At 51.0% G+C, this 12,943-nt stretch overlaps 1 protein-coding gene across 8 annotated transcripts in view; it reads right to left on the bottom strand.

Annotated features, from left to right (window-relative positions):
* The window catches only part of USP22 (ubiquitin specific peptidase 22), a 33,097-nt gene that overhangs the window by 2,514 nt on the left and 17,640 nt on the right, over window positions 1-12,943 (bottom strand). For 2 of the 8 annotated variants that reach the window (XM_081583394.1, XM_081583391.1), the window contains exons 2-12: window positions 8,675-8,807; window positions 6,317-6,430; window positions 5,721-5,822; window positions 5,173-5,342; window positions 3,907-4,054; window positions 3,494-3,599; window positions 3,243-3,401; window positions 2,463-2,589; window positions 1,596-1,687; window positions 836-898; window positions 190-392 (exon numbers count right to left, since the gene is read on the bottom strand). In XM_081583394.1, coding sequence (XP_081439520.1) covers window positions 190-392; window positions 836-898; window positions 1,596-1,687; window positions 2,463-2,589; window positions 3,243-3,401; window positions 3,494-3,599; window positions 3,907-4,054; window positions 5,173-5,342; window positions 5,721-5,822; window positions 6,317-6,419 — 1,273 coding nt within the window. In that variant the 5' untranslated portion in view covers window positions 6,420-6,430; window positions 8,675-8,807. Of the gene's footprint in view, window positions 1-161; window positions 393-835; window positions 974-1,563; window positions 1,688-2,462; window positions 2,590-3,242; window positions 3,402-3,493; window positions 3,600-3,906; window positions 4,055-5,172; window positions 5,343-5,720; window positions 5,847-6,311; window positions 6,431-8,674; window positions 8,808-12,943 lie in introns of all 8 variants that reach the window. The other 6 variants (XM_081583398.1, XM_081583396.1, XR_014080423.1 and 3 more) reach the window with 5 other exon arrangements.

Raw genomic sequence — 12,943 nt, 5'->3', positions numbered from 1 at the left:
CAGCCCACGCCCCAGCCCAAGACTGCCCTCCCTTGGGTGGGGGTCCCTCTCTGAAGGATGCCTGCCCCAGGTTCCACCCACCGAGATCTCTCAGGGCCACCACGGAATCTCAAGGCTGCCCTGCTGCCTAGAACTCCAAGCCCAAATGCTGTCAGGGTCACAGCAGGTCATCTGGGGCAGGAGCCTCACGGATGGGCACAGGGGGAGCTGCGGTCAGGGGACCTTGGACCTGCGGGACGCACCCCTCGCTGTCCAGCACGTCCGCGATGCTGGCCTTGGTGATGATGGCGTCATCACATTTGAACCACTGGTCCTTGTGCTGTCGGATGAAACTGGTGTAGTGGCCGCTCTCCAGGGTCCCCTGGTGGTTGACCACCGCAAACAACGAGTACCTGATGGGATGGCAGCAGAGACATGGAGATCACTCAACCTGTCACCACCCGGGACCACAGTCCCCACAGGCAGCAGCCCAAGAATGAATGCTGACGAGGAAGGGTAAGGGGACAGGCCACCCAGGAGACACTGGAGCTGCTGCAAGCCTCCCCTCGGCCGCCAGTAGGAAGGACGGGAAAGGAGGACAGGGCCTAGTCAAGGCGCTGGGAAGGTCAGGCTCCTGCAAAAGGAGGCAAGCTTAGATGCAGGTGGGGGAGGCCCTGCCCTGACAGAGGAGTGGCCACAGCACCACAGGAGGCCGGCCAGTGACACACACACACACACACACACACACACAGACACAGACACACAGTCTCCCAGGCAATGCAGGTGGGGCCTCCCTAAGGCCCAGGGCCCACTCTCACTCAAGACGCTAGCCCGTCCGCCAGGTGGAGCCACTCACTTGTTGTCGTTGTTGAGACTGTCTGTCGGCTGCTGATACTGCCCGTTCATCCTGCTCTCTTTGCTGTAAGGACAGCGGCAGACTCAGCCTTGATCAAAACGTTAACCGATCACCCTCACCAGGGACTTGCAAACCACGCTTATGTGGCTTCCATGCGTCTGGTTCTCCCAGAAACTCTGCCTCATGCAGAGACGGCCTCCAACTTACAGTGAGGAAACCGAGGCCCAGGCTGGCCAAGTGGACCATCCACACCAAGGCACAGAGCTGGAGTCAGCCAGGACCCACGGTTCCCCCAACCCATCCTGTCTCCTCACCCCACCCCTGGCCAGAGGGTCAGCCTCACTGGACCCACCTGGGCCCAGCCTACATGGGCTCAAGGATCTGCTGCTTCGACATCCCCCCGCAGTTGTCCACCACAGCAGCCCTTGTCTGACACACTAGTAAGTGTCCCGGCGTTGTGTGAAGGTAAATTTTAAGTGGTCCAGGAAACAAAGACTCGAAAACAAAACGAATGACATCTGCAGCTGCAAAACCACCCTGGTGATTTGTATCCAACCCCAGTGCCTGTGGCTGAAATGCTGCTGAAGGGCAGACAGCCTATGTCTGAGTCGGTCCTACGACAGCCAGTTGGGGGCCAGCCTCCCTCACACGGGGAGGGATCAGAACAGTCGGGGTCAGGGGCTTCCATGACATCAGGGCTCACTGGGGCCTCATCAGGGACCTGGCACCACACCCACCCGACCATGGAGAGAGAACAAACCTGGAGGCCATGAAGGGGGTCATGTCCAGCTCCAGGGGGAAAGACACGTAGGTGGTGATCTTACGCCGGAGTTTGGCTGAGTGTTCAAACCGCTGCAGAAATGGAAGGATGGAGGAGACAGGTTAGGGCTCCTCCCACCGTGTCTCCAAGGCTTCTAACATGCCTTCCTGTGTTTTCTGAAGTGCCCTGCTTCTGCCCAGAGCCAGAGCTCAGAATCCACAGGATGACAAACCCCACGGGGCTTAACCCACCACCCCTGAAACAATGGGCCTGACGGCAGGTGTGGACATGACACAGAATCTTGCAGGAAAAACAGGGCACATGCCCCACGCCCTGTGTCCCCTGCCAGACAGGACGCTTCCCCACAAAACAGGACACTGGACCACTAGCAAGGCAGAGCTGGGGTTTTGGGTTGTCTTATACCTTTAAAGGGTCACAAAACAGAAAAATAAGCAACAGAGACCATTAAAAAATGCCCAAGAAGAGCAAACACGGCAGCTCTGCCGCGTATTCTTTCTTAACTCATCACACAGGACTCACACTTGCTACTGGCCCTTCACAGAAAGCATGCTGACCCCAGGATTAGACCTTAGTGCAAAGGGTCTTTGCTTTTAAGTAAAAGAAATTCAGAAAACTTGGGCTGAAGATGGAAGAATTTGGAGGGGAGGAGGAGTAAACCCCTAACCACCCCCTACCCAGAGTAACTTGCTCTGTTTTAGTTATAAAGTAGTATCTTTTTGATTCACAGCAAACCTCCTGACAACAGACACGAACAGTCACTTACAGGAGACACTGGCCTATGTGCTCCAGAGGCAAGATGGGCACTGCACACCCACCTCGGGCCCGGGACGTGCTTGGGGAACTCACTTTGAGGTGGAAGCAGGCCACAATGGGCAGCTTTTTCATGGTGAGCTGCTTGGTGGACTCCTGGTAGCTATGGCAACCGCTGCATTTGATCTTGGCACTGCTTCCTAAGTGCTCTGGTCTGGTAAATCTGCAACACATCAAAAACGTGCACTTTTAATTAAAAAAAAAAAAAAAAGATGAGAACACTAAGAGAGGGAAGAGAGAAAAGCTTTTTTTATCACTTTCAGTGAGTTCATTTTGTTCCTAAACACATGCACAATTAAGGACGCTTGTGACGTTACAATGAAAAAAGAAAAAAGCTACTTCTTCCTCTTCTCTGTCATAAAGAATTCTCACCCTAAGTAATGATTTTCTAACTACCGTAAGACACAGCAGTCAAATTACTCCCTGAAAAGTGAAAACCAGCATTCACAAAAAACTGTACATGAGTGATTCCTAACTGCAGCTTTATTTGTAAGGACCAATAAAAACCTGGAAGCAATGCAGATGTCCTTCAGCAAACGAGTGATTAACCGGTGTACACTGCAAAATACTACTGAGCAATTAAAAGAAAGCAACTGGTGATACACACAACCTGGATGAGTCTCCAGAGAATTAAGGTGAGTGGAAAAGTCAACCATGAGAGATTACATGATGTACAATTCTACGGATACAACATTCCTCAAATGTGCCCCCTCAGCTCCTATGTGGGAAGGTGGGGCCCGAGGTCTGGGTTTCCCAGGACTCTCCCCAAGCAGACACAGGGAGGGCTCCTCTGCCCATAAGGCATGGCCACCTCACCTCCTCAGGCAGTCGGTGAGGGTCGTGGTTCCTGACACGTGGCTCTCCCCATTTACCACACTGCTCTCGCTTCCAGGGCTCAGCGGCCAGAAGGGGGTGGAAGAGCCAGGGAGGTCCAGGCTGATGTCCCAGAAGGGGTCGATGGTGGTGGAGACCCCACTAGGAGCAAGCAGGGGCACATGTGAGCAAGGATGGCCTGTGGGCAGCAGAGTGACAAGGCCCCAGAATCCTTGGGCAGGGGGAACACTTACTGGCACACCTGGCAGGTGACATCAGACTGCAGCCCCCCTGTGAAGATCTGGTCTATGATACAGTTGCAGTGGTTGGGGTTGTTGGCCTTCTTCCCATTATCGTCACCTGGGGAGACCACGGCTCTGTGACCCTGGGCCCCAAGGCAGCTTGCCATCAAGCTGCTGAGCCTAGGGACAAGGCCGGTCCCCTAGGGCAGGCTGCAGCAGGAGGGCCTGGGTGAACCTGCCGTGTGTTCCGTTTTCTCCCCTTGTTTCTCCCTAAGACCTGCCTGCCATTGGTCTGACACTAAATGTTATCTCATGTGCAATAACTGGTCCAGGAGCAGCCCTGTCCTCACCCCTGCTGGACGCTCACTTTTGCAGCCTACACCCCTGCAGAGCCCACCCTGGAAGGTCCACCCCCGCAGCCCCACCTTTGCAGTGCCGGTGCAGGACATCCAGGGCCGCGATGAGGAACTCGTGCGCATCCTGCTGCTCGTAGCCTGCCAGGTGCCGGGCATGCGTCCACACCAGGTGCAGCAGCTTGTACGGGATGTGGGGGGACCGGTGCCCCGAGTAGAACTGTGCAGAGAGAAGGAGCGGCAGCCTCATCAGGAGCAACACAGAGGCCCCACGGGCACACCCGACGAGTCAGCCAAGATGGTCGCTTCCTCTCCTTTTCATGCAAACTGTGTTTTTATTTGGAGTCTGCACGTAAGTTTTCTCCATCCCCACATCTATTTTCTAGAAATATGTCTAAGTGATGAACTGTGGCAAACTTTCATCGAAACACACACAGAGGAGGGCATGGCAACCCACTCCAGTACTCTCAGCTGGAGAATTCCACTGGCATAGGAGCCTGGTGGGCTCCAGTCCATGGGTCCGCAAAAAGTTGGACACAATGAAGTGACTAACACTTTCACTTTGGTCAAACGTGAATAAAAAGCTTTTTTTAAATACCCACACACACATATACACTAAAAGGTGACTTTTGCTGTGTATAAATTGTACCCCCATAAACCAGAGCCTAAAGAGCAACGTGACAGGATAAACTCACCACCAACAGTGCCCGAATGAGACCCCCACCAGACTATTCCACGGCACCCATGTCCCCTGTTCTGGCCCAACGATACCACTCAGCTTGTTCACTCCTGTAACCCCAGCCACTGCTGGCAGGCTGCAGGAACGTGAGGACTGGATGGGCCAGGGATCGAGAGACTTCTGAAAAGGGCCAGACGGTGAATAATTCCAGCACTGTAGTCAGGCAGGCTCCAAGCAGCCAAGGTGTAACAGGAAAATGAGAGGATGCAATCAAAGGCCTGGGGCCAACACCTGAAGACACCTGGGTCCTCCCAGCACCCAAGGAGCGGGACCCTGTCCTGCAGTTGGGCCCTGAGCCTGGAAGGTCAGCCTGTGAGCCCATCAGGGACAGGGACCTCTGGTGACTCAGTCAGCAAGGCTGGCAACAAGACCCACCGCCCTATGGACAAAGCAGCAGTTGACGGATGGGGGCTGGGGGGGCGAGGGGGCCAGCATCCGCTGCTCATACCCCATATATGGCAGCAGTGAGCCTCTGAGAATGACGCGGAGTCTCTCGGCTAGAGATCCTCTTGGGAAGAACACATGGTTCCATGACAGGGGCGTGTATGAGATGCCCACCGCAGGTGAGGTGACAGAACTGCCCCCTCCCGCCCCCGCACCTCCTGGAAGAGGGAGGACATCTCGCAGACCAGGCAGGAGCTGGGGCTCTGCATCTCACAGCGGTGCCGGTCGGACAGGAAGAAGTCGCGTAGCAGAGGCGTGTGCGTGAGCGCCTGCACGATGCAGTTCATGAAGCACGTGTTCCCCAGGTTGATGAGGCCGCGGAGACCTGGCAGCGGAGGGCTGGGTCAGTGGGTGTCACGACCTTGCCAGCCCACGGCCCCGCTCATGTGAGAAGAACGGAGCCTCTTTCCAAGGCTTGTGCTCCTCTTGCAGGAAAAGGCTCCGAGGAGTGCTGACCCCTAGCATTTGGCCCCCAACTTCAGCATCAACCATTCTGGCAGAATTGCCTGAAGGCCGCCAGTAACAAGGGCACAGGTCAGAGAGAAGTTTCCCCAACAAGCTGGCAGCCACGCCGTGTCCCCTGCAGTATCGGCAGGGCCAGGGAGACTGCTCACACTCACACCCGCTTCCTGAAGAGCCCCACCCGTGGGCTCTGCCCTGCCGGACACACCCATGAGGCCCCACTGGGCACACGCCCACCCACCGATGGTGCAGTTGGACGTGATCTTCCGCCGCTTGGGGTTGTGTTTCAGCAGCTCAAGCTCCCGTTTGGTCGGCTCCCATGTTGAAAACTTCTCCCCGACACCTAAGCAGTGGAGGGTGCTATTAGCTACACTGTGTGTATGAACCAATGTGGTGGCAGCAGAGTTTATTAGGCTGTGTTTCAAAGATGGGGCAATGTGGGGTCCTTCTAAGACCCTGTCCCAGACACTTAAAGGAGCTTCCTTCAGAGAATGCGCCGTGAGTAAGCCACGTTCCCAGAGAAGAGGAGAGCAGAACCTGTTCAGAGAAGTGCCACTGGTCCTGAGACCAGCATCTCCTTGGCCTTAATCCCGGAGTAGACGGACCAAGGCTGAATCCCTTGCAGCAGTCGCAAGCCCGTGGGTACCCAGGCAAAAGCACAGGTCCAGGAAACCGTGGGCACCGCACCTGCCTCCCTGGGCCCCTCCAGAGCTTGCAGGAGGGAGCAGGCAGGTATGGGGGCTCTTCCCACCTCCCTCCCCTCGTGCCCTGACAGATAAGGGGCAGGGGATGCAGAGTAAGACTCAACCAGGCTCACAGAGCTCCAGAAAACCAAACCTTGCATCTTCCAAGCTTTTCGCTGCTCCTCTTTGGCAATGATTTCTATGTCTTTGTCATAAACGTAGTCCTGACACAAAAAGCAGTAGATACCTCCGTACATGAGCTCGATGGCTGAAAAAGAGAAAGGAGAAAAGAAACAAAACTTAATTAAAAATCAAAAGGTAACACTTCAAGACACAAACAAACAACGTAAGTTTTCTAGGTACCATTTCTCTAACCAGAAAATCCCACTATTATCAAAGGCTGTGCCCCCGCTTCAGACAGTGTGTCCAAAAGCAGTTGAGGCATGTGAATTCTCCCTTGAAGCTCCCTCAAGGGTTGAGCAATCTGAGGGAGAAAGAGGTGCCACGTCTGTACTTTACAAAGGACCCAACCCCTCGGTACCAGGACCCTCTGCCTGTCCTTTGAAACAAGGGAAACTTGCATTCCTATCAGCCCACGGAGACTCCTGGGACCCGAGCTCTGTGACCCAGGCACCTAGCAGCGCTCACTGCCAGGATGCAGGCAGCACAGCCGCCAAGCAAACAACCTGGACCCGTGCCCAAGGCTTCCCAACACGCACGCACACACACACACCCTCTTCCGTAAACACATAAACCTGGAACACACTCACACAGACACACTCTCTCTTCTGTAAACACGTAAACCTGGAGTACCTGAAGCGGGCGGACACACACACACACCCCCCCACACGCTCTCACTCTCTTCTGTAAACACGTAAACCCAGAGCACCTGAAGCAGACATACACACACACACACTCTCTTCCGTAAACACGTCAACCTGGAGCACCTAAAGCAGACACATGGACACACACACACACTCTCTCTCTCCCTCCTGTAAACATGTAAATCTGGAGCACCTGAAGTGGACACATGGACACACACACACTCTCTCTCTCTCCCTCCTGTAAACATGTAAATCTGGAGCACCTGAAGTGGACACATGGACACACACACACTCTCTCTCTCTCCCTCCTGTAAACATGTAAATCTGGAGCACCTGAAGTGGACACATGGACACACACACACTCTCTCTCTCCCTCCTGTAAACATGTAAATCTGGAGCACCTGAAGCGGACACACACACACACACACACTCTCTCTCTCTCTCTTCTGTAAACTGCATTCTAACACAGCAACGGGCAGGATCTTGTTCCTGTTCTGTGCTTTTGTCTCTTAAAGCAAACTTCCTAAAACTGACTCATTCTGGCAAAAACAGAGGCAGAGTTTATCAAGCAGGCTGACAACATGAACAAATACAAAGTTTCTAAAGTGACTCTTGTAGACAACACTGGGTTTCAGTAAGATTCTTCAGACAGTCTTTTAAGAGTAAACGTGTTCCCACTTTTGCACAGCCCTCCTAACCACAGAGACTCTCAGCCCACATGTGAGACCCTACATGGTCGTGTCTGAGAGTCAGACGGAATGAAGCACAAAGTTCTCTACCACACACCACAGGATCCCACCCCCCCACCATGACCATCAGCCCTTCTCTCTGGTTCCTCTGGGTGAGATGCCACTGCTGACTGCTGGCCCTACTGGGCGGCCACCCACCCACAGCCTATGAAGCACCATCAGTGTTATCGGCTCTCCTTCCGAAAAGGCCAGTTAACGCCTCGTCCTGGGCTGACTCCTCCCCCGCCTGGTTCAAGCTCTCAGCTAGAGATGAAGCACGACCTCTGGAAATGACTGAGTTTGGACACCATCTCTACACAGGAAGACTGGGTCACAGGAAGCTGTGTTGTAGGAAAGGGCCTGTGGTCTGGACCTCGTGAAAGCAATTTCCTTACAGGAATCCTCACCACCTCACCATCGTTTGACAGAAAACACAATTCTCAAGGAGAGAAAAACTTAGTGACAGCAGTCAGAAAATAAAAACTAGAGCAAAACTCAGTTTCATGTAACCCCTCCTTGATGCCAGCACCTCCAGCCTCTCCATGAACACAAACAACATGGCAAACCCCTCACAGACAGCGCTAAACTCACCCAGTACCCCCAACCCCATAATGACATCAATAACCTAAAGCTGCATGGAAGGCCTTTGCAGATTTCTGCCTAATCTAACACCTAACCATGCTTTTCAGAGGAAAAGACAAGTCTCTGATGTTCCGTTGCAGGAAACGCACTCTTCAGAGAAAGTCGTCCTTTAGGTCACACAACTCCACGTGACCTCAAGCAAGCTGGACAGTAACACTTGTGGGCTCAGTTTCTCTCCCCTTCCCACAGGAGTTCCAAGGAGAGCACAAACCACTTCAGATAAGGGCAGACTCCTGGGAGAGTGGAAGGTCAAAGTCACAGCGGCGAGTTGGGAAGATGACCCCAAAGCCCAGGAGGTGTGCATCAGGAGGGTCTTACCCAGGTTGTGCCTCTTGGACTTGGCGTGCTCGTGAATGTGCTTCTTCGTGAAACAGCCAAAGAAGACACAGTGCAGGCAGGAGTGCAGCCGGTTCAGGTGGAGGCCACACACATGACAGACGCACGACTTCGCCTAAAAGTCAGAAGAGAGAATTGGGAACCTGGGGTTCTCAGAGACACCGGAGCAAGGTGATTCCGACAGGCACAGCTCAGGAGGAAGTGGAAGCCTGGGTTTCCTCTCAAGATCTCCCCACCTGAAAGATCTTTTCCTTAATCTTGTTAATCGACCCAAAAGGCACGTAGGTCACTTAGCTCAGACAGGCTCCTTAAAAGAGGACTCAGCCGTCTCAAACACCAACCCAAAGCCACTCAGACCAAGCGTGTGAAGCTTCAGGAGCGGAAAAGGTCCTTCTGCATCGAGGGCCCCCCCACCCCCAGGGCACCCGTAACCAGCACACCATTTCAAGTTTGATACTCCAGGTTCCAAGACCACAGCAAATCTATAATCAATAAAGATGGATGTGAATCAAAGCAATACACAGAAACAAGAAAAAGAATGGTGTGTGGGTGAGAACTAGACCACAGAAACCTGAAGTTTTATAACCTCAGCAATCATGAGCACTGTGGTAAACAATGCTCTTCCACCCAACCCTCCCAAGTATCTCTCCCCTCCCAGCAGGAAGCCCTGCTCCAGGGCAATTCCATAGGAGTAGGAGGTTCATGGGAAAGACTTCTAAAATGTTGCAATACAAGAAACAGTAATTGTATCACCTATTTATTCTGCCAACGATCAATCTAAGGAATTAACTACTTCTAATTGTTCTCAGTAACACAAGGGAAGTTTTAAGTTACATAATAGCTACTTGATGTATAACAATGAATGCTTCCCAGTAGCCTGGAAGTTTTCTTTTTATATACATATTGTTACAAACAGACTCCTAGAATCTGTTTACCGCCCCCTATGGCTACAGATGTAAAGAAAAAACTAAGAGGTGTTCCTTGTTTTTATCACTCTGGATACATTAAATGGATGACCATGGTTTTATTAAAAAAAAAAACTCTTCTATGACCTTAATAAACAAACAATCCAATTCTGTTTATATAATTCAAGAAAAAACTCAAGACCAGTATTACTCTCAAAATATAAACTTATCAGGTTAAGTACATAATTTTAACACATTATTTCCCTTTAAAACACACAAAAGTTTTAAAAACAGATAAAAATTTAAGCCCTGAATTTTAAATCCAAATCTGCGTCACCTGTTCTTTTGCAGCACCTCCCCAAAGAAAAATCTGCTGAAAGAAAACAGGTGTCAAGAATTTTAGCTACACAAAAAGGGAACCACAAGAATTAAACACAGGCAGATGGGCTACAACTAGAGAGAAAGAGACTGGTCACATCCTGAAACTATCAAGATAAGGGAAAGGAAGCCTGAGGTAACAAACACACACACACAATTTGACTAAGTCTTTTTCACACATAAAAAAGCCCATGCTCAGGACTCATTTTAAGGCCCTGATTCAGATTTTACAACTAGGGCTCCACTGGAAAGCAGTCCCAAGCACAAATCTATTTTCTGTAAACACCAAGGATTTGTCACATACCCCAGAGTAAACAACTCTTGGATTAATGGGTGCTCCCCAAATAAAAACAAACACAAGCCGCAACTCTTACAAGCCACTGACTCCAGCTGATGCTGATGGGCCTGAGAAGGAATGGGAGCTGCTTTTGGAATTCCCCGAGGCAATTCTGGCCCGATTTGAACATAAAAATGAGTAACAAAAGGAACGGATTATACACCAGACAACAACAAAAAATACCCAACTCCACTGAAATTATACCAACACACACACTGCACAGTCTTTTCATGGTGTTACATAAATGTAACAATGTTTCTAATACCACCTTCTGAACAGGACAGCAATGCTGTGGGCCATCAACATTTTACAATGGTTCATTCATTAGTGCACAGGCTAGGCTACTTGGCTACTGTAAGACAATCAAACGCTGCTTCTTTGTTACCAATACAGAATTGCTACACCAGTAAACAAGAACCTCTTCTGCTCACTATCTTTTCATTTTTGATGTCCAGTTCCAACCCCCATCAGCCTGTAATTTAATCAGTCACACCTGTGTAATGATTTGATCACTGCCCGTTAATCGTGACTACATAATAAAGCCTCCATAACACCCCTAAATAATGGTGTTCAGAGCACTTCTGGGGAGGTGAACTGATTGCTATGCTGGGGGATGCACCCCAAACCCACTGGGACACAAGCTCCTCTGCTCTGGGTCCCCCAGATCTCACTCCAAGTATCTCTTCATCCAGCTGCTCATCTGTGTTCTTCATAATAACCTTTACAATAAACAAGTAAAACTCAGTAAATGTTTCCCTGAGCTTTGTGAGCTACAGGAGGGGAGCAGAGTCTTATGACTGGACACTGAAGTGGGGGTGTCTGCTGGAACCTGCAGGATCAGACACCAACTCCAGGTGCGCACAGTCAGACTAGGTCAGGTTTATGTGACACCCAGTTAGTGTTGGTGCAGACTGGACAATTACTTGGTGGCGCTGGAAAACATGCCCAAATAATTTAGTGGGATCACAAACTTCAGAGTCAGACTGACTTAATTTCAAGGCCCAAACTTGGCATTTAATCTGCAATCTTGAACAGGTCAGGAGACTTAACTGCCAAGGCCACCTAAAAAGTGGAACCTGAGTTCCAAAATCAAAATGTAATACTGTGAGAGATGTTTTATAATATGAAAAACGCTATGTAAATACAAAGTAATAGTATTATAAATGAGAAGTCTGTGACCCCAAGAGATGTGGGACCACACAAGGTCAAAGGCCACACAGGTGAGCAGAAGCAAGACTCAGGCAAACACCCACCCCCCTACCTCTGTACTGACCACCTCAATCAGTCCTTAATTCACATTTCAATCACCTTCCCCATTGTCAATTACAAGTACCTCCAGGGAGCCATCAGATTCTCCTAGAACCTCATGTAACCTCCTGGTCCCACTTCATTCCCTAGAACCTGGAACAGGTGATGAAAGTGACTGACAAACCCACTGCCACAGGAGCTGCCAAGGTTAAGATGAGGCAGGTCAGCTCAGTCCCTAGAAACCAATTTCCCTTATTTGTACCTCACCTCTCAACATCTGCTGGACACCTGCCCCCTTAAGATTAGGTGCTCAAGACAGTAGAACCTTTAGGAAAGACACAGCACCACTCCAGATCTTGCCAGAGGACCAAACTCAGGCCTGATGGAGCCTATGAGTTGGCTGCCAACTTACAGGAAATAGAACAAAACATGAAACCTAACCCTGCAGCCAGCAAATCCAGACCCAGGAATGATCCTGGCAAAGCCTGGAGCTCTTCAGCAGGTCCCTATGGGGATGAGAGGGGTGAGGAGACCGAGACACAACAGCCACACTGGGACAGCATCCAGAGGATGGGCTGGGGGGTGGGGGCGCTTTGACCCTGCACTTGCCGCACAAAGCTCGGACCTTCACAAACAGGGCTCAGGATTCCCCCCGAACCGTGAGAAACACATCAGACAAATCCAACTTGAGACACATCCCACAAAATACCTGATTAATACTCCAATACTCCTCAAAACCACTGCGGTCATTAAAAACAAACAAAAGGCAAACCTGAAAAACCATCACAATCCAAAGGAGCCGAGGGTGGAAGATAGGGGAGAAAAAAGACAAATGGACTTCCCTTGTGGTCCAGTGATTAGGACTCCACTGCAGGGGGTGCCGGAGAAGGCAATGGCACCCCACTCCAGTACTCTTGCCTGGAAAATCCTATGGACGGAGGAGCCTGGTGGGCTGCAGTCCATGGGGTCGCAGAGAGTCAGACACGACTGAGTGACTTCACTTTCACTTTTCACTTTCATGCACTGGAGAAGGAAATGGCAACCCACTCCAGTGTTCGTGCCTGGAGAATCCCAGGGACAGCGGAGCCTGGTGGGGTTCCGTCTATGGGGTCGCACAGAGTCGGACACGACTGAAGCGATTTAGCAGCAGCAGCAGGGGGTGCAGGTTCAATCCCTAGTGGGGGAACTAAGATCCCACAAGCCAGGTTGCAGAGGCAACAGAGGAGCCTGAGGAGACATGGACTAAATATCTCCTGAGACGGGATGAGAGAAAAACTAATCAGATCTGAATAAAGTATGATCTTTAGTTAATAATGATATATCACGCTTGTGCATTAGTTGTAACAAAACGTTACCACAGAAATGTAAAAACTTCACCATCAG

Source organism: Giraffa tippelskirchi, chromosome 3 (assembly GCF_054371585.1).
Source record: "Giraffa tippelskirchi isolate mGirTip1 chromosome 3, T2T-mGirTip1v1.2.pri, whole genome shotgun sequence".
Classification (NCBI taxonomy): domain Eukaryota; kingdom Metazoa; phylum Chordata; class Mammalia; order Artiodactyla; family Giraffidae; genus Giraffa; species Giraffa tippelskirchi.
This window is presented reverse-complemented; position numbering and strand designations above follow the sequence as displayed.